At 41.5% G+C, this 25959-nt stretch overlaps 2 protein-coding genes across 7 annotated transcripts in view; one reads left to right on the top strand and one right to left on the bottom strand.

Annotated features, from left to right (window-relative positions):
* The window catches only part of ARMC10 (armadillo repeat containing 10), a 105807-nt gene that overhangs the window by 53963 nt on the left and 25885 nt on the right, over positions 1–25959 (top strand). Inside the window, exons 5-7 of one of the 4 annotated variants that reach the window (XM_019958634.2) lie at positions 2039–2110; positions 2964–3191; positions 7728–8031. In XM_019958634.2, the coding sequence (XP_019814193.1) occupies positions 2039–2110; positions 2964–3191; positions 7728–7847 (420 nt within the window). In that variant the 3' untranslated portion in view covers positions 7848–8031. Of the gene's footprint in view, positions 1–2038; positions 2111–2963; positions 3365–7727; positions 8032–25959 lie in introns of those variants that run through there. The other 3 variants (XM_019958635.2, XM_019958633.2, XM_019958636.2) reach the window with 3 other exon arrangements.
* NAPEPLD (N-acyl phosphatidylethanolamine phospholipase D) overlaps positions 4191–25959 on the bottom strand; it is a 92400-nt gene continuing 70631 nt past the window's right edge. For all 3 annotated transcript variants that reach the window (XM_019958630.2, XM_019958631.2, XM_019958629.2), the window contains exons 3-5: positions 15913–16556; positions 12964–13078; positions 4191–7301 (exon numbers count right to left, since the gene is read on the bottom strand). In XM_019958630.2, the coding sequence (XP_019814189.2) occupies positions 7173–7301; positions 12964–13078; positions 15913–16556 (888 nt within the window). In that variant the 3' untranslated portion in view covers positions 4191–7172. The remainder of the gene's footprint in view (positions 7302–12963; positions 13079–15912; positions 16557–25959) is intronic.

The following is a 25959-nucleotide window of genomic DNA, read 5'->3' on the forward strand; positions in this document are numbered from 1 at the left end:
GTTCCTGAAAATCACAGTAATTGTTCTTTTTCTTGGCTGAGTCACATTGTGTTGTGTACATGTGTCACTTCTTTACCCATTCCTCTCTCGATAAACCTTTTGTTTGCTTCCATTTGTTGGATGTGAAACATTCTTGTCCAGTGCATACTTGGCTGCATGAGACTTTTCAAAATCTGGTTTTCTCCTCAAATACCCTTTGGGGTGGTTGTGCATGAATTCTGTCTTTAGTTTCTTTCAGACACATATCCAGGAGTGAGGTTCCAGATCAGATGTAGCTCTGCTTGATTTTTTGAGGAACCTCCGTAGTGTCTTCCCTTGTGGCTGTCACCAGGTTACTGTCTAAGCAACAGGCTGGGAGGTTCCTTCTCACCCCGCCCTCCCTGACAGTTGTTGTTGAGAGTTTTAACCATGGTGCAAGGTGATCCTTCACTGTAGTGACAATTTGCATTTCTCTACTAATGAGTGATGGTGAGCAGCCTCTTATGTGGTTCATTTCTTAAAAGAATGTTGTGAGTAAAACTTAACTCCTGAAGTGGCCTGAAATTTGAGCCTATTTGGAATTTTCTTTTGATTGCTTACCACAGCACATTTCTCCAGGGCAGGTTTCATTAATAGCTCTGCAGGCCTTGCAATTATAGAGCTCCCCTCAGCCCTGGTTTTTCCCATTGTAATTATGGGAAGTGTCCACACGGCAGCAGCATATCCTCTTTTCCCAGCAGTGGTTCCATAGGGCAAGGAGATTAGGGAAAGTTCTGCTCCTTAAAGAAACTAGGAGTGCATATGTTCACCTATGACTGATTCATGTTGATGTTTGACAGGAAACAATAAAATTCTGAAAAGCAATTATCCTAAAATTAAAAAAAGAAAACTAGGAATAAAACCACCATATAATCCAGCAATCCCACATTGGGCATATACCCTGTGGAAACCGTAACTGAAATGCAGCATTATTTACAGTAGCTCCAACACTGAAGCAACCTAGATGCCTATCAGCAGAAGGCTAACGCAGCTGGGAACATACGTACAGTGGGATAGTAGCCATGAACAAACACATCTGAGTCACTTCTAATGAGGTGGGGGAACCCTGTTATAGAGTGAAGGCAGAAAGAGAAAAGTATCATATGTTAACACATGCGTATGGAATCTAGAAGGATGGTACTGATGAACCTATCTGCAGGGGAGCAATCAAGATGCAGACATAGAGAACAGATGTGTGGACACAGGGTGGAAAAGACAGAGTGGGATGAATAGAGAGTAGCATTGAAAACATATACACTATCATATGTAAACTAGATAGCCAGTGGGCATTGGCTGTATGATGCAGAGAGCTCAAACCTAGTGCTCTGTGACGTGCTAGAGGGGGTGGGGCGGGGCGGGAGGTTCAAGACGGAGAAGCCGTGTGTATACCTATGGCTGATTCATACTGATGTATGGCAGAAACCAACGCTAACACTGTAAAGCAATTATCCTCCAATTAAAAATGAAATGCCAAAAAAAGAATGCAAGCAGTTTAGCTAGTCCAGTGTAAGTTGTTAATGTGTTTTTGCTGATTATATCATTGTCTGTTTAAAAGATTATAACATTTTTCATATAACAGTATGCACCAGGAATCACAGAAAGCTAGTAAAAAGTACCTACTGTAAGTCTTCATAACCAAACTTTCACTACATTTTCATACTTTAAGTAGAAATAAACTGAAGTTTGAGAGATGGCTTTTTTATTCCAAAGATCACATTTTACATAACAGTAATCATAATAAAGATTATTTATGTAACATGTTAAAGTTACCCTGGTTAGGTATTTGTGTGGGCCAGTGGTGGGAAGTGAAGACATTCACTGTTTTCTATCAGTATAATTGAAAAACCAAGCTTTTTAAGTAAAATGAATTGAGAAGACTTTGTGCAATGGAGAGAATTTGAATCAGACCTTGAAGAACAGGCAGGACTTTAAAATATGGACATGGTTGGTAGATAGCATGTCAGGTAGAGAAAATCCACGCTTGGTTGTCTGAAATAATTTGATATTTTTCTTGTTTCAGGTTCAAGTTTTGAAGCTTCTTTTGAATTTGTCTGAAAATCCAGCCATGACAGATCGACTTCTTGATGCTCAAGTAAGTACCTGCATATTTGTGCTGTCTGTATATCAGTTTGGATAGACAGATCCAGAAGGGAAGGATTTATCCCAAAGTATTAACAGGAATTCTCCCTGAGGAGCACTATTAGAGGCGGTTTTTCCTTCTGTTTTGGTTCTCTTTGCCTATATGAATTGCCTCAATTTTCTGTAATGACCATATTTTACTTCTGAAAACTGTTTTGGAAAGGTCTCCCTAGTAGTAATAAATGGTAATTTTTATGTCTCTGTTCACTTTGGGGTACTTATCACACATTTTATACTTGATCTATTAATATTAATGCTCAGTGTATCTCAGTATCCAGAGACACTAGTGTTCACGGAGGCACCACCATGCGCCTGATGCCAGCTGAGTGCTAGGATATACCAGTGAGAACAGCATGACGTGGTGCTTGTCTGCTTACAGTCTAGGTAGAGGAGACAGAAAATGTAAGAAATGAGCAAGATAATTAAAAGCTGTGGTATTCTGAAGAAAGCACAGTTTGTACTATGATAGAATATCCTATAAAAAAAGGACCGTTTTATTATTTATCTGCTCGGCCTTATACCTGGCACCTAATAAGTTTCCATGATGACCATATATGATGGATCTTAAAGAGGAAAAATGACTACATTGTAGGATTTCAAGAAAATAGTATTTTTCAGCTAAGACACAAAACCTCCTGTTTCCTTTGGTATACAATACAGGGGTGCTGAAGATTTTACACAATTATGTGGTGCTGTCTCAGGGATAGTTTTCTACAACAGGATTTTTAAAATGTGTTCAGTACATGTGAAAAGACCCATGGAAAATGTTTTCGTATATTTTAAATTCTCATTGTTTCCTATTTCAGGTGGACTCATCATTCCTTTCACTTCTTGATGGCCATGTACCGAAGGAGATTCTTCTTCGAGCTCTCACACTGCTTCAGAACATAACTAACTGCCTCAACGAAGAGCACCGTTTAGCTGCGCAGCCAACTTTCCCTGAAGGTTCACTGTTTTCCCTGTTGTATGGAAAAGAATGCGCCCAGAAAATGAAAGCTTTAGTTCATCACCATGATGCAGACGTGAAGGAGAAGGTAACAATGATACCAAAATTCTAATTGGTTGGTCATATTTTTCCAAAGAGTAATGCAGTCCAGAAGTAATGCACAGAAATTTCTCTCTCACCTTCCTCACAAACAGATTCTTTCAGCTGCTGAATTTAAACAGTAAACATCATGTACTGTAAATACACTTCATCTTCAACACAGCTACAGCTTGCCGTGGTCTTTGGTTTGTGTTGGACCATTTTATTGATACCAAATGAATATGAGAGCTTGTTCTGAAACTGTTTTTATTTTGCTTTTTGCTAAGCTACTTCAGCTATTCCCTCCACACGGAGCGACAGTGACCCTTTGTATGTCAGCTCCCCTTCCCTTGTCCAAAGGGATTTGCAGTTGCTCCACCGGGACAGCAACACTGCCCCAGGAAGGACCCTGTTCCTCTAGTAGCGATGAGATCCTGTGCTCCCAAGGCCACCAGCCACTCAGGTCTGTTCTAATCATAGAATCTATTTTTAGACCATGAAAACTTTTAACCGTTAGGAAAAATGTTTCCTAATACCCACTCCTGTTTACTGTGTATAACATACTGGCATCATTCGAAACAGAATGCTTCTGTCGTTCCTGTATAGGCCTTTGGGTACATCTAGAATGAAACCCCGTCTCCTGAGAGTAGGACTGGAGAGGGAGGAAACGACTTTGTACAGGTGCTTAGTCTATCTAGTGTTTAAAATTTATGCTCAGTAAAAATTCATAGGTTCTTTTGGTTTTTTTTAGTAGAAAAAAGTGGCAAGATTATTTTCTCCCTTTAAGTGAAAAGTTTTATTCATTAATTTTCATCTATATTTTACATAACTAAAATTATAAGATAAAAATTCTTAGCAGTTATTTTAAATAGTATCTTTGTCCCATAAGCTACTGTAACAGTTTGCTATATTTGACTTCCTCTTCTCCACCCCACATCCCCATGTTTTATAATATTCAAGTTCATGACCACCACCATGCTTAGTTATTAAGTAAATCAGTTTGCAAGCAGAAGGTTTCCTATTCATATATTTAAGGCAAGAGTACTTTGAATTTCATTTCTAAATACATAGATTTCCATAGGAAGTTACAAATCCTCAAACAGAAAAATGTGCTTTCTCAGGGTTATACTGATACAGAAATGAAACTTGGGGGAAATATTTTTTACAGTAGAAAACATTCTCAACTAGCTGTACATTACGAGAGCTAAGAATCATTTTCAGTGATGCAAACGTATTACTTCCCTGAAAGGCACATTTCTTTATAACAATTTTGTGTAGTCTTCCTCATTTAATGAAAATATATATTCTAAATGTACACACATTAAAAATCAAGATTAGATTTTAATGTGCTGTAGCAGCACTGGATTCTAAAACTCCACCTATTCTTTTCCTCGAACACACAACATTTCCTGGAGATCAGAGCATTGAGTTTGACATGTCTAACTGCTAGAGAAAATCGGCAGGGGGAAGTCATTTTAACTATCTGGAGAGAATTACACAGTGAAAATGCACAGTTAGGTTTTTACCTTTGTAGGGCAGGGCACATCTTACTTTTTTAGTTGGTCCTATTTGACAGCCCCACCCTCTTGGGCAATGAGTATCAAAGTGTTCCTCTGACCACAGGAGAAATGAATTTCAATAAAATCTTACATGCTTAGTTATTTCTCAGGGTTATACTGATACAGAAATGAAACTTGGGAGAAATATTTTATACAGTAGGAAACATTCAGTATATGATGAAAATTATCAACTAGCTGTACATTATGAGAGCTAAGTATGGATGCTGGCTAATCAAAGAGAAAAATGAAATTGACTTAGAGGATGAGACAAATGAAAGGCATCAAACTGAAGGGAACAGAGGGGATTTGTCTAATTTTTCAAAATCTGTCTTTGTTTGCACATAAAACCCTTCAAAATGTAAGATAGGAAAGATGAAGCTCAATGTACTGAAGGAACAAAATGCCAAAGTGGAAAGAGTGCTAATGTTGATAAAAATTAAAGCATGGAGGAAGCCTAGAAAAATGAGGCAGGTCCAATTAAAGTGCTTGGAGACCCTCAGTTAAACACTACACATGAAAACAAAATTAAGGCCATTCAAGGAGAAAAAATAACTAAGCAAGATGTGCACGGCTTGCCTCACAGAGATGAGGCAAGAGATGAATTTTCAGTCTGGCGTGCAAGCGAGGAAGGTGACACAGAGCACAGGCTAGTATTAGGGCAACACGAGCCAGAGCTAATCCACCAATAAGCCTGACATCTTGACTCCTGTCTGCTTGCAAAATATTCCTTTGGAGTGAAAGTGTTGGGTTTGTTTTTTTTTTCTGAAGGTTTATTTTAGGGGGAAATTTTATGTGCTTTAGTGCCCTCAAATCATATACATTCACCTGTATTACATATACATTTCCCCTTAACAGATTTGCTGCATCTTTGTAGCTAGAAATACTGACATTTTTATAAAGATCATTTACATTTATTTTGGCTGTAACTGCAAATTTACACAATGCAGGAGATAAAGTTGTCAGACCTCAATGTTTTACTGCCCCTATATATACTTGAATATATCAAAATATATCAAAAGCAGTAGCCTGTTTTCTGCTTTCAAATCTATTTTACCTATGACTACTATTTGTTCAGTTTTGGAGGTAGGTGGGAGTCGTCCTCTTGTCGCATGTGAGGACACTGAGGCACACAGAGAGCCCACGGTGGAGGCAGGACTGAAGTTCAGACTGAGTGGCCAACGTGCATATATTACAGGGCACTGCCTGGGTAGCATTTCGTGTAGAAAAACCTGTACTTTGATTATTTTGTATGAATAAAATTCATTTTACTGAGACTTGATCAGGAAGACAGAACAGGCTTCTGCTCGGCTCTCCCCCTTTGGAAGGGTCACAGTCACCAAGCGCCTGCAGAGCCCGTCTACGACAAAATCACTGTCTCTTTAACCACTGACACCCCACACTGGCTTAATTATTAACGGGAGAACCGTGCTTAAGGGTCATTTGATACAAAAATATAAGACATCACACTCATGTAAAACATAGAATACTTATAAATCTCGCTGACACTGGAGTTATTTTAAGCAGGCTATGTTGGTTATTTTAGTTGAAATCTTATAATCTTTTTCCATTTTTGTTTCTCTCTGCCCTTTGCCAGCATTATTAAGAAACCAGAAAAAAAAAATGAGTACATATACATAGAGAGGAGATGGAATAGGGAAAAAATTAAAATCCAAAGTATATGGTCTATCAACATATAAGATGTGCATTTGTCTTTTTAAATTATTTCCTTGCAGCTATATTTGTGCTGAGCAGGTCTGACTTTTAAATTAAAAATCAAAAATTTCATAAGTCATGTCTCATAACCACACTTCCCAGCTCAGAGGGCTTGTGCCATAGAACATACTGTTCCTCTCTTTAAAAAATTGTCTTTACAAATGGTAACTTAGCCAAAACTCCTATGTTTTTATGTTTAAAAAAATAAATCACTTACCATTTGGCATAATCTTAATAGAGCACAAATTGCTATAAGCATATGGGAATCAATGTCATCATTTACTCTGTGACTATAAAAAATGTTTCTCTGTGCAGGCCTCTAAGAAAATCAAGGTAGGTATATAACCTTGACTTACCTTGCAGAAGGCCCCTAAGAATAAAAAGAGGAGTGAGTTTTTAAAATCAGTTTTTTATAACCTCAAAACTCTACCATGAAAGTAGAATGCTTTAGTTAAAAAAAAAAAATAAACAACCCATTGCAGTGTTTATGTCACTGAGATAGGACCTTAAATAATGAGTTGGCTAATGTGGATTTTAATGACCCACCTCTGAACTATTGTTTATATGGACCAGCAATCATATTAGTATCAGGTGATAACAGAACATAAACCTACAGAAGTTGCTTCCAAATGTAAAAAATCATAATATTCATGCATTTCTTCGTCTTCTCACATATATATCAAATGATGCCTTTTTCATGAAAAACTCTTGTGTTCATATTATTCAATATCTTCATCATCAGTATTAAGGTATCTTGATTCGCCGTGCTTCAGGACAAGAAAATCCTCAGTCTTAAGTCTGTATTTTTCTAGAGCTTCACACAGTTTCGCTGGAGGCTCTAAATAATGCTGGCAAAGGGCAGAGAGAAACAAAAATGGAAAAAGATTAAGCACACCTATATTTGAGGGGATAGTTCAAACAAGATTTCAACTAAAATAAACCAACACAGCCTGCTTAAAATAATATCTTTCTGTTTCATTGAAAGATTAGCAGATGAGTCAATCACTTTCTAATATATAATCATTGTTGCTATAAGTGTCACACGTTTATCAATTTATCTAATACCATGTATATCAACTTTGGTGCCAGCTTAGATTGAACATTAGACTGCATGAACTCTGATCACTATTTTCCCTGCATGAAATTCTAGCCTAAATGGAACCAGTGCTAAAGAATTAAGTGTTACCAATACTGGGGGAGAATATAGAAACTTAGATTATAAGGAAGAGTATCTGTGTGTAAGCAAACTCTAGAGACGATATTTTTGGCTGCAGAAGGGCTGTCATCCCCAAGCCCCCGCCAGACACCACTTCTGTAGCCTGAGACGTGGAGAGGGAGCTGGAGAAGATTTGACAGTGGAGTTTCACTGTGCTTCCTCACCTTTTCACAGCTAAAAAGGAAGATAGCACACTACTGAAGGATGTTTCAACCTACTCAAATGTTTTCCAAATAAAACCACTTGAATGTTATAATTATTAAAGTAAAAGGTATAAGTCATTTCACCAGTTATTTCTCTTTTGAGTTAAAACTGTACATTGGATAGTGGCTATTTTATATCAAATAAAGGGGGAAAAAACAGCTGTTACAGAAAAGGTTATTTTCTTTTTTTCAATTTCAATCAGAAAAGCTGTAAAAATGTGAAAGTTAAAAGCAGGAGTAAAAATCACCCGGTCTCTCCTCTGATCGCCGGCGGTGAGTCCGCTGCTGCCCTTCATGCAGTAGTGTCTTGTGAGCACCTGGAGTAGCCAGGTCAGGGCGCCAAATACAAGCGCTGGCCTTCCTGGAGCTTACATCCCAGTACACAGACAGGTAAGACGTGAACAAGGAGGAAAACAGTACTGGGGTGGGTGATGTGTTCTGGGGACAAAATAGTATCAGTTGGAGGTTTAATTTTAAATACAACCACCTGAGAAGATGGCAACACTTGAACAAACACTGATGGAGTGCCGGGGTCCAGCCCCGGCTGATCCAGGGTATTCGAAGGAGAGACGGCATAGGCGACCTATGTATTTAAATATTTATCAAAGATATAAAGAGTAATAGAATGAGGATAGCTCAGTGAGGAAATTCAGTGGAGAAGAGAGGCTGAGTAGCTTGGTTTACGCAGGAGACCAATAAAACTTCAAGACAAGAAGTTTGCACCACTTACGTAGGCTGCAGGCGTCCTTCCGTTCTCCCGAAGGAGAGGAGACACTGAGGCCTCCCCGGTCGGATCTTAGAAGCCCAGGCATAATTAGTAAGCATGGTGGGTTCCGCGCTCCAGATGGAGACTCAGCCAGAGTGAGAGAGAGAGAGCGCGACATGGGGAGACCAAGTTTCGGTGAACAAGGCCCGCACTTTATTTTCCAAAGTAGTTTTTATACCTTAAGTTGTGCATAGAGGATAATGGGGGAAGGGGTAGAGTCATGCAAGGACAGCAGTTCCTGATCCTAATCAAAGCCAGACTTTCAAACTTATCATATGCAAAAGTTCAGGTGATTTACATCATCTTCTGGCCAGGAGGCCTGTTAACATTTTAAGAAACTTATTTTTCTCTAAAGGTGATTATTCCAAAGTCAGGAGCCACCCTCCAAAAGCATTAGATAAAGTTGCATTCCTAAAGGGCAAAGGTGTGGTGGGCTCAATCAAGAAAAGAATTAACTCAAGGGTCCCAGGTTACAAACATTAAAGCTACTACTTACACCAATTATATTAATCAATACACTGCCAGGGACACAGCAGGTAAGGGATATGGAGACTTAGCAGCAAACACTGGCCCAATAAGTGAAAAACCCTTCACCAATACAATTTCTAATCAATCTTTTAACTACTCAAAGGAATCTGTGTTTAGACAGTTTAGAATATCCCCCCCCCCCCCCCGCCTCTCACAGTTGGGAGGCTCTGAACAATCACATGTGGCCAGAAAACCTATTCAGGCAGGCTAGAGGATTTCCAAAGGAGTTTGTAGGTTGAAACACTGTCACACCCAGGAATTATTAACTGGAGCTGTAAGCTAACTCTTTTTTCAGAGAGAGGTAGTTGGGGACAGCCCCCCGTAAAGTCAGAGGTGTAGGTGAAAGCACAAAGCAGAAAGTAGGCAGACTCTGGTTTTGGGGGTAGATGCTCGAGAATTTCCAGGGGGACTCCTGAGGCTCGATCCCGCCTTTGCGTATGCCGAGCCTCCTTCCTCATGACCTTTGTCATGGGCGGAGTTCCTCACGCTGGCTCCCGGCTGTGACAGAATTCCAGTTGAGCTATTCCAGATCCTGAAAGATGATGCTGTGGAAAGTGCTGCACTCAATATGCAATATGCCGGCTCCCGGCAATGGAGCAGACTGCAGGGGGCTTTACAGGCACCCTTAGAATCACTGTGGCTTTGACCTGGGGCGGCTGGTCTCCTGGAAGAGAAGTGTCCTGATCTGGTTTAGGGGTAAAGGTCGCTGCCCTCTGCAGTGTGGAGAACAGACAGCAAGGGGCAGTGTGGCACTGGTGAACGGGATAAGCAGCAGTCAGAGTCCAAATAGAGTCTGAAAGGTGAGCTGACTGCATTTGGAGAAAGTGGGACAGAGGATATACACGGTAAAGATTTTAGCCTGAGGAGCTGGAAGGAGGATTTTGCCATTTGCTGAGATACAAGAGAAACAAGTCTGAGGAAAGAACAGGAAGTTTGGAATGAAGCTTTTTAACTTTTAGTATGAAGTTTTTGTAACCTGGTGGACATCCAAGTGGAGAAAAGTAGGTAAATGTGGATTGTAGGGAAAATCCTAGGTTAGAGAGCTTACAGTGCATAGACCGTGTTTAAAGGCATGAGACTCGTGAGATTCCCCCAGGGAGTAACCAGCTAAAGAGAAGGGGCCCCTGGACTATGGCGTCCTAACATTCTCACTGCTGGGAGGGAGAGGAGGAATCAGCCACAGACTATGAAGGGCCAGCCAGTGATGCAGTAGGAAAACCAGGCAAGTTTTCTGTGGTTTCAGATGTACAGATCTGCTAACAGCTACTGGCCACACTCAAGTTTTTTCCTCCCTGCTTGCTCACTTCTAGGTTTATGGCTGTGTTCAGAGATGCGTTGCCACTGTTTGCTGAGTAACTGAGGTTAACTAAGCATTCGTTACCCTGTAGTCCTAGAAATAGCCACTTATTAAGGTTAGTTGATAACAGAAATCTACTCATCTTTTCTTTGCATATAGGAGATTGCTGATATATCACCAGTAAAATATAACTTTAATAGCCCAAGAAGCTTTCCTTTGCAAAATTGTTTTTAAGAGATTTCAAAATGACGAAACTCTTCCCCACTTCCCCTGTGTTCTACAACTCTCAGCCAGTAACAAAACACTTACACAGTTATCTCACACTAATAATTTCTTTCCTAAACTGTAACTTTAGTTATAAGCTATAACTTCGTATGGATTTTGATGTTGCACTATCTCTGTGAGTTTCTTCACAGGTCAGTTCTTGGTTGCTTCAACCATCTAGAAGATAACTTGACAAGCAGGCAAGAAAACTATTTTAGTGCAGGCACCTTAGTCCTGCAGGGAAGACAGAAATGCCCCATAGACCTGGGACCAAACAATATGTATTGATCAAGATAGTAGATCAGACATAAATATGAGTAAGTGGTGAAAGTTCCCAGCAGTCTGGACCCACTGAAGGCCAGGCACCAGCCCCAGAAAACTCAAACTGTTCCCTTTCTAAGATATAAGACACTCAAAATAGAGAGCCTGGTCATTTAAGAAGTTAACACATATTATGTAGTGCCTGCAGTTTGTCTCCACCAACACTAGTGACTTAAATGCTTAAATACATGTAAGAAACTCACTCAACACTCCTCAGGTTAAATATATCTACAGCGACCTCTGATTTAAGTCTTGCCAAGTCAAGGACATCCTTAAGTTGCTTATACTGTAGTAAGCAGTTACTACAACTATTTACATGCAGATCATTTTAAACTGTCTACAAAGCATAGACTAAATATCCTCCCCACAAATTCTTTATATTTAGCAAACTTGCAGTTGTCAGATTTACAGAACTAATGTCAAAAAGACTAAATGAGTTTGTGTTTTATGTTTCATTAAGAAGTAAAGGTGAAGGTTAGATTTTTAACAGGAGTAAGACTGAATAATACAATAACTCTTAAAGACTGAGGTTTTTCTCTCCTCTCAAGTTCCCATCTCAGTCAAGAGCATAACCATCTTCCCAATTACTCAAGTTAAAAATCTAGGACTCATTTTTGACTCTTCTGTTTGCAGGGTTTAATAAAATACTACTACTTCATCTAAGTTGCCGAAATATATATGGAACATAAATAAGCGTACTTACATCTAAATTTATATACATACGGAACACGCGCACACATGGAATAAGACACTGCCACTAAATACAGCGGTAGACCTGTGTACTTGTGTTTCTCCAAGCACACAGAAACATACTCTCCTTCACCCTTCCTATGCCCTGTCGTTCAGCTATTGATTCTGTGGTGTCCCCCCAACAGTGTAGTTCAGGATAGTAGCACTGCAGAGGGGGAGTTTTGATGGGAGGGAGTAGACGGGGGCAGGCAGTGTATAATTATGGAATAAGATGCAACCAGGGAGAAGGCAGGCCAGAAAAAGGACAGGGACAGGGAATGCTTAAAAAGCAGAGGACTCCTTGCAGAGGGGCCCTGGAATGTGGAAGGTGCCGCAGAGAGCAAGGAGCAGCAGCTCAGTTCACTTGTCCGTTTCTAAGTTTTGCTTAGGACAGGCCCTGGCTCCAGGAGAGGAGAGAAAGTTTTTTGCTAAGCTTCTGTTTGATCCCACAACTCTGCCTAGTAGCAGAGGTCTAGGGTCCGGGTACCTTATAGGAAAATGAAGTCTTCTCTACTAGTCTAGGAATAAAACCACCATTTATTTACCCCAGTGCCTGGCACACAGCAGACACAGAATCAGTGTTTACTGGACAAATAACACTTCTGAAAAGTTCCAAGCTGTCCAGCCTTACTTCCCTGCTGCTCTTGATAGCATTCGTACTCCGGCTGAACTCACTGCTCACCATCTCCACGCCCACACTTCCCTCCTTGAGATGCCTTCTTCCTTACCTTCTCACAGCCAAGTTGAAATGTCATCTCTTCCATGAAGCTCTCCCTGACCCCTTCAATTAGTAATAGTCCCTGACTCTGAGACCCCTTCATCTGTCCCACTTTTTATAAGTTACTTTTAGAGTAATTCTGTACATATCTTGTATCTTCCATTAAACAAAAGTCTGCCTTAAGAGGAATGACATGATAATTCATTTTTCTATTTCCTAAGACCACACATATTTTTGGTTATATAAATAATTCAAAAGACCCCATGCAATGAAGAGGCTTTTCTCACTGTATATAAATATTGCTTTACTAATTAATAATTTACCACCGTAATTCACGTTGATGACTATGATGACCACACAGGTCCAGATTCTAGTCTGGTTTCTGAACACACTGCCAGGTACACTGATGCCTGAATCCTATCCTATGTCAGACACACAATGAGTTACTGTGACCACAGTTGTACTTACCTCATTTGCTAAGGCAAAAGTTCCCCAGTGAATTGCCACAGACTTCTTTGCCTGAACATCAATGTGAATCTTTACAGCCTCTTCTGGGTCTACATGCTGGTACTTCATAAACCACCTTAAAAAACAGTAATTTATTAAATATGGCCTTTGAAGTATACACTAAATTCTAATTACTGCTTCATCAACCTTTACGATTCTACACAGGAGTAAGTCACAGTAGTCAAAACCATCGCCCTCAGACCACTAAAATATTTTTTGTACAGACTGCTATACAGTAGGTAAGTCTGAAGCAAAACTCCCCTTTGACTACTAAGATTTTGTTCCACATGTATTTTCATTTTACTGAGGATTTATTCTGAAGAAATGTCTTATCTTAAAAAGATATCTTGCAGTCTTGGTGTTAATCAAAGAAGTGGAATAATGGGTAACAAGTTAAAAATCAAAACTTCAGTTGCAAAATAACCTGAATAACTTACAGAAACCGTTTTTAACATGCTAAAGTGAACAGCAAACAAAAATTACTGTATAATTTGTAATATCAGGAGCAAAAAAAAAAAATCCAATTTACTAATCAAGGATTTAATTAAACATCATACAACCAAAGATGAAGTGTGTGGTTTGGTAAGAAAAAAGGGGACTTCGGGGGACTGGACAGAGTGTAGAAATGCTGAGGCTGCCTCACGCCTGGGAAGAGCAGAGCTCTGTAGACAGGGGGCCTGGGCATGAACCCTGGCTCTACGGATTCCTGGGAATGCCTTGGCAGCCACTTCAAATTCTCCAGCTTGCATCTTCCTTGTCTGTGAAATAGTAGCAATTCCCACTTCACAGGAGTGTTGTGAGCATTAAACAAGACAGAGTTTATTCAAAGCATCAAATACAGCACCAACTTAGTTGATAAAACCAGCACTTTCAGGACAAAGAATTATTTCTGATAAGTAAAATGTACTATCTACAAGTAAATCCTCTGCTTTCCCAGCCACCACTTTAGAAAAACAAGTGTCTTCACATTATTTATATCCTGGGTCTGCTACTGTCAGCTGATTTGCAGTTAAAACTCAGCGATCTGGCTCCAGCAGGGAGCTGCTCTGGTTTTTAGAGACATTCTGGAAAAGCCAGTCTAGCAACAGCACAAGGGGTGTTACCGATGGTGAGGAGCTGCAGGGCTCAGGACAGAGCCCCTGTGTTCTGCTCAACAGCAGATGAGAGAGACACTTGCTCTGCTCTATCTCCTGACACTCAGAAGTCAGGGCAGGATGAAAACAGTTTCTACTGGTTCTGCTGTAGAATCAGGTGTTTCTACTGATTTTTTGAAACTTGTACTTCAAATCAAAGAAATACACATACTCCTTTCTACCTTCATGTTTGTCTGAAATAAATTAAAAATGTTCACTCCGGTATAAAAATTAAAAACTTAAAATCCTACCTGACTTGGATAGGAAACTTGATGACAGGGATCCCAGATGTAAGGATGAAAGCATTCTAAGATCATTGAAAATCATTTTGGGTGTAATCGTCTTACATTTATAGACTACTTTGAAATGTTGCTGATAACATTATTTCTAAAACTTTAGTACTGACCAGATAACTGGATTGCAGAGTAGAGGCTACCATGATTTAATTATTTAGAGCAAATACTGTCCCCTCCCCGATCCTTCTCCCATCTTAGGAACAAGACAGCTACAATGCAAGCAAGAAGGGGAATTATATGAGTGCATTTGTGTACTTAAGCTGTACACATTGTATTATCACCTATATATATGACACATGTATCTTGCTACATACGAAACCTTATTTTCACAATTACATATAAGTAGTCTAATATACTAAGAAGATATATTGAATAAGGATCAATACCATAGAAAACTGATGTGTAAACAGGTTGATATTCTGAGATTTCATAGAGTTCAGAATTAGAAGTATGTGGAAAAGGGAAATTCTGGCAATGTTACTGGTTCATAATAGTTTTTAATAAGGTAAAACTAGTTCCTTAAATGAAGAAACTAGGGGAAAGAAGGGAGAAATAATGGTTTCGATGAACTTAAAGTTTTAAGTATAACAAAATCAGAACAAATGGTCAGATTTGCTCAGTTCGTCTGTGCCCGTGTTCTTCTTTGTAGGACTGCCTACATACAATGCCATCCTACATACCACTGTCTGCATACATGACCTACATACACATGCACCTTAGAAAATAAAACATTTTTAAAATTAGCCCTTCCTTATCTCATTATTTTCAGTGTTTATTTTCTCTTCACATGTACATATCAACCACAGTCCATGGAAATCTAACCAAGTTCTTTGAAATCACTTCTTTTTTTCTTTAAATAGTGTTAAGAAAAAGATAGGCAGTGGAGGGGTCTCAAATGCCAGTGTGACCTTTATCTGCTCTGAAGTCAGGTGATGAGTGCAGAGGTTGGAAGGCCAGTGAAACCATGAGTCGTGAAACTGTGTCTTGACCCAACTGACTGCATCGCTCACTGAAGTGAGACCATCGCCAGGACTGATGCTGAAGGCCAAGTCCTTGCTTTTTCGGCCCTCAACACAGGGCAGGAATGGGGGCAGTCCAGTCATGGAGCAAAAGGTGGTTCTTTCTATAAGGAGAGTACCTTCCACGTGAGGCAAAGCTGGGGTCAGATTTGATTATCAGCTGATGGGTTTAACTTTAGTCGGAATAGTACATGAACTTTGTGCTAGGTATAGTAATTCTTTAAACTGTGGTGTTTTTTTTATTTGGCAATATAATTTCTGATTTTGAATAATTTAACTGATAATGACTAATTAAAATGGTTTAAAATTAAAAAAAAAATTTTAACTGAGTCTGACGCACAAGCCCCTACCCAATGTATAACAAAGACCACCCATAAAATCACAGATTACATGTATCATGACTACTTTGAGCCCAGTTGATTTACCATTTAGCAGGAATGCTTTCTCTGGACACCTACATACCTTGGTTCATACGCGCCAATGGGAATAGCTGCAAGGTCAAAAGGGCCAAATCTTTTTCCTATCTCTTCAAAAGCAGAGCAATAACCAGTATCTCCTGCGAAAAAAAATCGGTTCCAAGGCCCCAAGACAGACCAGCTGCCCCAGAGAACCTTGTTGTCATCCATCAGGGTCCTCTTACACCAGTGCTGGGAAGGCGTGAACACAAAGGTGACCTTGTCATGTCCGGGGACACAGTTCTCCTCCCACCAGTCCAGCTCGATCACATTCTCACAGCCGCATTTCTGCATCCAGTCCAGGAGCCCCAAGGGCACAAACCATCTCAGCTCGTTACCGAATCGCTCATTGAGAGCGATGACAGAATTGCAGTCCAGGTGGTCGTAGTGGTTGTGGCTGACAAGGACCGCGTCTATCCGGGGCAGCTCCTCGACAGTGCATGGGGCACGACGAAACCGCTTGGGACCCATGCGCTGCGATGGGGAGGCCCGAGCACTGAAGATGGGATCCGTGAGCAAGATGAGCTCGTCCATTTCCACCATCACTGTTGCGTGTCCCAGCCATGTGACTCTTAAGCCAGCTCCCCTCACTCCAGCTTCTTCAGGGTCATCAATAAAATACGGCTTAAGCACCGGGAGTTCTTTATCAAGCTATGTGTACAAAGAAAGAAAGGCAGCAGTTATATTTAAAAACAAACAGAAGGTATATATCATCATGAGCACATTTTGACCTAAATTATAGAGAGAAGGGTTATTTGAGAAGAACTGAAGTCATTTGATAAATCTTTTTTCTTTTGCTTTTCTACTGAAAATGCATACTTCTTTGTGAATCAGACACAGTAATCACTAGATAGTAATGTAAGATCTTACTCGCAAATACAGCTGACAAAGGGAAAATTAAATTTAAAACTTGGAGTACTGCTGACTTTCCTAAATATTTGTAAAGGCTCTCTTCTGTAAGTGCCAGAAGCTCAGCTACTGCAAAACTGCCTCTGGAGGTCAGCCTCTAGAAATAGTAAAGAAAACCTTTGACAACATAACTGCAGATCCTGGATCTCTTATGAACCTAACTTTCTGAGTACACAGAATTCAAAGCAGAGGACTGTGATCACACTGCTGGACAATCACACGCAAAGATGATTCTCCTCATTCCTTTCCTTTGAAGTTTTCTACCACTAGTCAAACCAAAGTGAAATGTGGTCCTGACGTGATAAGATGATCACTTTTGGGGGTAAGCAGGTGTGAACCAATAACTACAACAAATGTGTTAAGTACTATACCTTAGGTTATTCTACATTTAATCCTTGGGTTAAGCAACAAGAAGCTGTGTTTTAGGGTCATACATGTGTGCACGCTGTCACTTCAGTCGTGTCTGACTTTGCGACCCTATGGACAGTAGCCCGCCAGGCTCCTCTGTCCAGGGGATTCTCCAGGGATGAATACTGGAGTGGGTTGCCATTTCCTTGGCCAGGGGATCTCCCCAACCCAGGGATTGAACCCACATGTCCAGCAGCTCCTGCACTGCATGTGAGCTCTTTACCGCTGAGCCGCCAGGGGAGCTCGTTTTAGGGTCATATTCCTGGGTTCTATAAAACTTCCACAAACTGCGCTTTGCTGTTCTGCCACTGAGCTGCACTGAGGTCTCTCCCAGGAAGCCACTCGTGAAACTTGCCAAGTATGTCCCATGAGGCTGTCTTTAGAACTGGGTACCCACTCAACCTCCACCCCACCTTCCCACTCACCTCAGAAACATTACTTTCAATTCCCTGAACCAGGAAAAGCTCTTCTTTTCCAGAGCAATTTGCTTTACTCATTTGATTGTCACTGGGAGAAAATTCATGCTTCAATTTTTGCTTGGACTAGGAATTTCAAAGTAAAAGCTGAAGCTGTGCCATCCATGTGTAGGATGGAACAGGGAAGTACACTTCAGCAGGAAGTGATGGAAAAGGTTTCTGTCCTAACTTAATCTTGAAACTTTATTGTTCTACCCTAATTGTCCACTTCCTCTTCTATGTTTATCTATCTGTCCAACCACTATGAGAACGGTATAGAGAGTCCTTAAAAAAATTAAAATTAAAACTGCCATATGACCCACCAATCGCCCTACAGGGCATATACCCCAAGGAAACCAGAATTGAAAAAGACAGATGTACGCCAGTGTTCATTGCAGCACTATTTGCAATAGCTAGGATGTGGAAGCAACCTAGCTGTCCTTTGAGAGATGCATGGATAAGGAATTTATGGTACATACGCAAAGTGGAACATTACTCAGCTATTAAAAAAACAAAAGACCACGCATTTCAGTCAGTTCTAATAAGGTGGGTGAACTTAAAGCCTATTATACAGAGTTAAGTAAGTCAGACAGAGAAAGACAGACCGTACAGTAAAGCATACATGGAATCCTGAGAGACAGAGCCAACGATCCCACATACAGGGCAGCAAAGGAAACACAGATGGAAAGCAGACATAAGACTTCTGGACTCTGCAGGAGGCAAGGCTGGGATCACGCATTATAGCAGCACTGAAACATACATTAGAATCTGTAAAATACATGCCCACTGCAGGGTAATGTGTGGAGCACGGCATGCAAAGCCGGTGCTCCGTGAAAATCTGCAGGGACGGGCTGGAGAGGGAGGCGCGAGTGGGGTTCAGGATGGAGGGGACACATGTGCCTACAGCCAATTCACAATGATGTCTGGCAAAAAAGAAAAAAATCAGAATATTTTAAACTAATTATCCTCCAAGTAAAATGAATAAACTTTAAAACACACAAACATAAGAGGAACACACCAGCACTCATCAGGATAGAAATGCCACTGGTAACTGCAATGGGGGATCACCTTGGAACAGTTGAGAGTGTCCACTATTAAAAACTCTATGATCAATCCTAGAAAGGAGCTGGTTAAAAGGAAACACACTAGCCATATTCTCCGAAGGGAAACCAGGAAAGCTACCAAAGGAGGATACTATGAAGGTTCTATGAATGGTAAGCAGACCTACATTTGATCTGTATTCACACCCGGGGCTTATATCCAAAAGAAACACTAATTAAATATATATATATATATATATGCACATCACATTCACTGCAACATGCTGTCCACACCTGGAAGCCAGCAACAAACTGGCCATCAGCACAGGATGGTTCAGGAAGATGGGGTACACAGGAGGGAAAATTACTCAGCCATGAAACTCCATGAAATCAGACATTTACAACAAAAATTCTCACATGACCAAAAACGAATGAGAAACTGTACTAGAATACCATATGACCTGCAAGTGCTATCTGACCAAAGATACAAACACATCGATTTCTAAAGGGAAACAGACTCACAAACGTAGAAAAGAAAATTAGGGGATCAAAAGGGAAATGCTGGGAGGAAAGAATAAACAATCTATTTGGAATTAACACCTACATACTCACAGATCTAAATCAGTAAGAAACCTGGCCCAACTGGCTGGCACAGAGAAACTTCTTAACACTGGAATAACCTACATGGGACAAGACTCCAAAAAAGACTAGGTGTTCACATCACGGTATGTGAATCGAGATGCTTGTCCCCTAAAGCATCAGTGTTAATCAACAGTAGTCCCACATGAATGAAAAACGACAATCTACAACGGAAAGAAGCTGACTCAGTTCCCATGCCTGGCTCCTCAGGCCTTGTACTTCCTCCCTGGAGCCTGAGCTGGCTGCATCCTAATGTTGCAGTCATGGGGCTCAGGGAGCTGGGACCCATGTGGTAAGAGAGTATCCCCCTTGGACCTGTCCTATCTGGAACCTCAGGATGGGACCAGACTGTCCTGATGCAGGAGGGTCACTGGACAAGAAAGGTAAGCAAGGACTGGAAAAACGCGACTGACTCTGGGCTGCATAGCTTTGCAACATCACCTGGCTTCCAGACATCCTGGTGCTCCAGGGTCCCCACAGAAGCCTCCTTCCTTGGAGACCCTAGCCCAGAAGATAGAAACCTCAGCACCAATCCTTGGCATAAGCTGACATATGTTCAGAGTGAAGGGTAAGGGGTGGAAGTACTGAGACATTCCAGGGCATTTCTTCTGGCACCGGGCGTTTCCAGGAACAAGCCAGGAGCAGGTTTCCTAACGCCTCCTGGCCCTATTAAATCACTGCTAGGACTGCGAAAATGCTGCCGCCTTGTGGACACTAATATAAGTACCACTGGAAAACCAGTGCTCTTTTGAATTGCACCAGAAAGCCTGCAAAGCTTTTTTTAATTTAATTTAATTTTATTTTTTAATTTTACAATATTGGTTTTGCAAGAAAGTCTGCAAAGCTTTTAATCACCTGGAGAAATTTGCAGGTTCCTTGGAGGAGGAAAAGGCAACCCACTTTGGTATTCCTGTGTGGAAAACCCCATGGACTGAGGAACCTGGAGGGCTACGGTCCAGAGGGTTGCAAAAATTCGGAGGAGTAGCATGCAGGCAGGTAACTGAAAGAAAATTCAAAACAGGGCTAAACTTCAGGAAGCCCATTTAAAGAGGGAGATTTTTCTCGGGCTTTTACTAAAAGACAAATACTAAAGATGCTCAGTATCCATTAGTAGATAAGTTCAAATGTTAACTACAATGAAGGGTCACCTCAAACCAGAGGAGCCATCATTAAAAACTCTGCACACAGTAAATGCCGGGGAAGGTGTGGGGAAAAGGAATCCTCCTAGCCTTCTGCTCGAAAGGTAAACTGGTAATAGTCACCACAGAGGACACTATGCAGGTTTCTTAAAACACTAATTACTGCTCCATTTGATCTGTAATCACACACCTGTGCTTGTATCAGAATGAAACTGGAATGAGAAGACATGGTCACCTGAGGTTTCATTGCAACATGCTTTCAAGAGCCAAGAACTGGAAGCCAGGCCCCAGCTGTTCACCATCAAACAGATATAAGAGGAAGACATCAAACGGACATAAGAGGGGGCACTTGGCCGTGACACACACTGAAGTGAGTCCGGTCACAGTGGACAGGAAACACGGGGAGCAAGTCAGAAAGAGCACTAGCACGTGCTGTCACCCCAAGAACAATCTGAAAACTGAAACAAAAACACCAATTTGTAAAATAGAAACAGACTCACAGGCTCAAAGAGAGACATTTAGGGTTACCAAAGGGGAAAGCTGGGAGAGAGAGATAACCTTGCAGTTTGGGATGAACATCTGGACACTGACAGGTATAAAATAGGAAAAAGGACCCCCTGCCAGGCTCCTCCATCCATAGGATTCTCCAGGCAAGAATACTGGAGTGAGTTGCCGAAACTTTTCCAGGGGATCTTCCCAACCCAGGGATCAAACCCGGGTCTTCCACACTGCAGGCAGATGCTATCATCTGAGCCACCAGGGAATCTCAAAAGGGAAAAAAGCTGACTTTATTCCCCACATGCCTGGCTGTTTGGGGCTGGTATTTCATCCCTGGTATCTGAGGCTGGATCCTAAGGCAGGACTCTCATGGGGCCCAGGGAGCTGGGAAGGATGCACCAAGAAAGCAACCCCCTTGGACCTGTGGTGCCGGGAACCTCAGGCTGGGACGAGACTGTCTTAGTGCAGAAGGGCCATCCAACAAGTAAGCTAACAGCTAAGTGCATGGAAAACAAGTCAGACCCCCTGGGATGCAAGAGCTTTGAAAAGTCAGCTAGGTGCTACATTTCCTGGGGCTCGGGGACCACACCTCCAGTCCCCTTCCTTGGACACCCCACCACAGAGGACAGCAACCTCAGCACCCATCCTTGGCATAAGCCGAGATGTGTCCCAGGGTTAAGGGCAAGGGGTGGAAGAATTGAGACGGCATCTCTTCTGGCACCCGGGGTTCCCAGGAACAACCCAGGAGCAGGTCTCACCGTAGTCGTCTTGTTCCCTGTAGAACCAGTGCCTGGAACGGGCAAATGCTGCTGCCTGTAACAGTACCTGGAAAACTAGTGCTGAGGTGGACTGCCGCATAAGGCCTGTGGCTTTGCAGGGAACCTCCCCTAGAGAAATGCACTGTAGGTAATGACGAGGAAATACAAAACAGGGTGAATTTCAGGATATGCAGTGAGGTAAATTTTAGTCATAACGTTCTATCGGGGGGAAAAAAAAAAAGCCTAGGAGCACCTCCATAGCTCATTAGTCGAGAAATGCAAATTCTAGCTATAATGAGGGATCACCTCCCAACATTCAGAGTGGCCATCATTAAAACCTTTACAAATGACAAATGCTGGGGAGCCCTCCTAGCTCGTTCCTCAGAAGGTGAAGTGGTAAGAGCCACCAGTCAGACACTATGGAATTCCTTAAAAAATAATTAGAGCTAAATTATCTGTAATCTCACTCTTGGGCACATATCTGAAAGAAACTATAAAAATTTGTACACATGAAAATTCACTGCAACACGATTTCAATAGCCCAGACTCGGAAGTCAAGACCAAACCGTCCATCACCAAAGAGATGCATAAGGAAGACAGGGTCCATATATACAAGGGAATATTACTCAGCCATGAAACAGAATGAATCAGACCACTTACAATGATAGTGATGCCTCTGGAAAAGCTCATACTATGAGAAGCAAGTCAGATAAGGACCAGTAGCATATGAAAGCACCTCCACGACCCATCTAAGAACGGATACAAATCCATCAATTTGTAAAACAGACTCACATCTCAGTATTTCTGAATCAAGGTGCTTCACACCTAAAACAAACATAACCATATTAATCAACTCTACTTCAACATGAGAACCCCATGAACAGTATGAAAAGGCAAAAAGATATGACGCTGAAAGATGAGCCGCCCCCGGGTCGGCACGTGTCCTATATGCTACTTGGGAAGAGTGGAGAAATAGCTCCAGAAAGAATGAAGAGCTAAGCCAAAATAGAAATGATGCCCAGCTGTGGATGTGTCTGGTGGTGAAAGTAAAGTCGAATGCTGTTAAGAACAATACTGTACAGGAACTTGGAATGTTAGGTCCATGAATCAAGGTAAATTGGAAGTGGTCGAACAGCAGATGACAAGAGTGAACATCAACATTTTAGGAATCAGTGAACTAAAATGGACTGGAATGGGCGAATGTAATTCAGATGGCCGTTACACCTACTATCGGGGGAAAAATCCCTTAGGAGAAATGAAGTAGCCCTCATAGTCAACAAGAGTCCTGAAAGCAGTACTTGGATGCAGTCTCAAAAATGACAGAATGATCTTGGTTCGTTTCCAAGGCAAACCACTCAACATCACAGTAATCCAAGTCTATACCCCAACCACGGATGCTGAAGAAGCTGAAGTTGAACAGTTCTATGAAGACCTACAAGACCTTCTAGAACTAACACCAAAAAAAGATGTCCTTTTCATCAGAGGAGATTGGAATGCAAAAGCAGGAAGTCAAGATACCTGGACTAACAGGCAAGTTTAGCCTTGGAGTACAAAATGAAGCAGGGCAAAGGCTAACAGTTTTGCCAAGTGAACACACTGGTCATAGCAAATACCCTCTTCCAACAACACACGAGATGACTCAACACATGGATATCACCATATGATCAATACCAAAATCTGATTATATTCTTTGCAGCTAAAGATGAAGAAACTTCACACAGTCAGCAAAAACAAGCCCTGAAATAATTGTGGCTCAGATCATGAGTTCCTTATTGCAAAATTCAGACTTAAACTGAAGAAAGGAGGGAAAACCACTAGGGCTTCAGGTATGACCTAAATCAAATCCCTTATGATTATACAGTGGAAGTGAGAAATAGATTTAAGGGATTAGATCTGGTAGACAGAGTGCCTGAAGAACTATGGGCAGAGGTTCGTAACACTGTACAGGAGGCAGTGACACAAACCATCCCCAAGAAAAAGAATTGCAATAAAGCAAAATGGTTGCCTGAGGAGGGCTTACAAATAGCTGGGCAAAGAAGAGAAGTGACAGGCAAAGGGGAAAGGGAAAGATAATACCCAACTAAATGCAGAGTTCCAAGAACAGCAAGGAGAGATAAGAAAGTGTTCTTAAGAGAACAATGCAAAGAAATAGAGGAAAACAATAGAATGGGAAAGACTAGCGATCTCTCCTGAAGAAGGCAATGGCACCCCACTCCAGTACTCTTGCCTGGAAAATCCCATGGACAGAGGAGCCTGGTAGGCTGCAGTCCATGGGGTCGCTAAGGGACACGACTGAGAGACTTCACTTTCACTTTTCACTTTCATGCATTGGAGAAGGAAATGGCAACCCACTCCAGTGTTCTTGCCTGGAGAATCCCAGGGACAGGGGAGCCTGGTGGGCTGCCGTCTATGGGGTCACACAGAGTCGGACACGACTGAAGCAACTTAGCAGCAGCAGCAGCAGCAGTGATCTCTTCAAGAAAATTAGAGATACCAAGGAACATTTCATGCAAAGATGGGCACAATAAAAGACAGAAATGGTATAGACCTAACAGAAGCAGAAGAGATTAAGAGGAGTTGGGAAGAATACACAGAAGAACCGTACAAAAAAGATCTTAATGACCTGGATAACCACGATAGTGCAGTCACTCATTTAGAGCCAGACATTGTGGAGTGTGAAATCAAATGGGCCTTAGGTAGCATTACTACGAACAAAGCTAATGGAGGTAGTGCGATTCCAGCTGAGCTTTTTCCTAAAAGATGATGCTGTTAAAGTGCTACACTCAATATGCCAGCAAAATTGGAAAACTTAGCAGTAGCCTCAGGACTGGAAAAGGCAAGTTTTCATTCCAATCCCAAAGAAGGGCAATCCCAAAGAATGTTCAAACTACAACACAACTGCGCTCACTTCACACATTAGCAAGGTAATGCTTGAAATCCTTCAAGCTAGGCTTCAGCAGTACATGAAACAAGAACCTGCAGATGTATGAGCTGGATTTAGAAAAGTCAGAGGAATCAGAGATCAAATTGCCAACATCTGCTGGATCATAGAAAAAGCAAGGGAATTCCAGAAAAACGTCTACTTCTGTTTCACTGACCACGCTAAAGCCTTTGACTGTGTAGATCACAACAAACTGTGGAAAATTCTTAAAGAGATGGGAATATCAGACCACATTCCCTGCCTCCTGAGAAACCTGTATGCAGATCAAGAAGCAACAGAACCGGACATGGAACAGACTGGTTCAAAATTAGGAGATGGATACATTAATGCTGTACATTGTCACCCTGCTCATTTCATTTCTATGCAGAGTACATCATGCAAAATGCCAGGCTGTATGAATCACAAGCTGGAATCAAGATTGCTAGGGGAAATATCAACAATCTCAGATATGCAGATGACACCACCCTTTTGGCAGAAAGTGAAGAGGAACTAAAGACCCTCTTGATGAAGGTGAAAGAACAGAGTGAAAAAGCTGGTGTAAAACTCAACATTCAAAAAACTAAGATCATGGCATCCAGTTCCATCACTTTATGGCAAATGATGGGGGGGGGGGGGTGGAAACAGTGATAGACTTTATTTTCTTGGGTTCCAAAATCACTGCAGATGCTGACCACAGCCATGAAATTAAAAGACGCTTGCCTCTTGGAAGGAAAGCTATAACAAACCTAGACAGTGCATTAAAAAACAGAGACATCACTTTGCTGACAAAGGTCCGTCTAGTCAAAGCTATGGTTTTTACAGTAGTCATGTATGGATGTGAGAGCTGGACCGTAAAGAAGGCCAAAGAACTGATGCCTTCGAACTATAGTGCTGAAGACTCTTCAGAGTCCCCTGGACAGCAAGATCAAACCAGTCAATCATAAAGGAAATCAACCCTGAATATTCATCAGAACGAATGATGCTAAAGCTCCAATACTTTGGCCATCTGATGCAAAGAGCAAACTCATGGGAAAAGACCTTATGTTGCAAAAGACTGAGGGCAGGAGGAGAAGGGGGAGACAGAGGATGGTTGGATGGCATCGTCAACTCAATGGACATGAGTCTGAGCAAACTCAGAGATAGTGATGGACAGGGAAGCCCTGTGTGCTGCATTCATGGTGTCACAAACAGTCAGACACGACTGAACAACAACAACTCCAACTTAAACTAAAAATTAAATGACGACCTAAAAAGGAAAGAAGCAGACTCTATTCCCACCTCATGCCTG

This window comes from Bos indicus, chromosome 4 (assembly GCF_029378745.1).
Source record: "Bos indicus isolate NIAB-ARS_2022 breed Sahiwal x Tharparkar chromosome 4, NIAB-ARS_B.indTharparkar_mat_pri_1.0, whole genome shotgun sequence".
Classification (NCBI taxonomy): Eukaryota; Metazoa; Chordata; class Mammalia; order Artiodactyla; family Bovidae; genus Bos; species Bos indicus.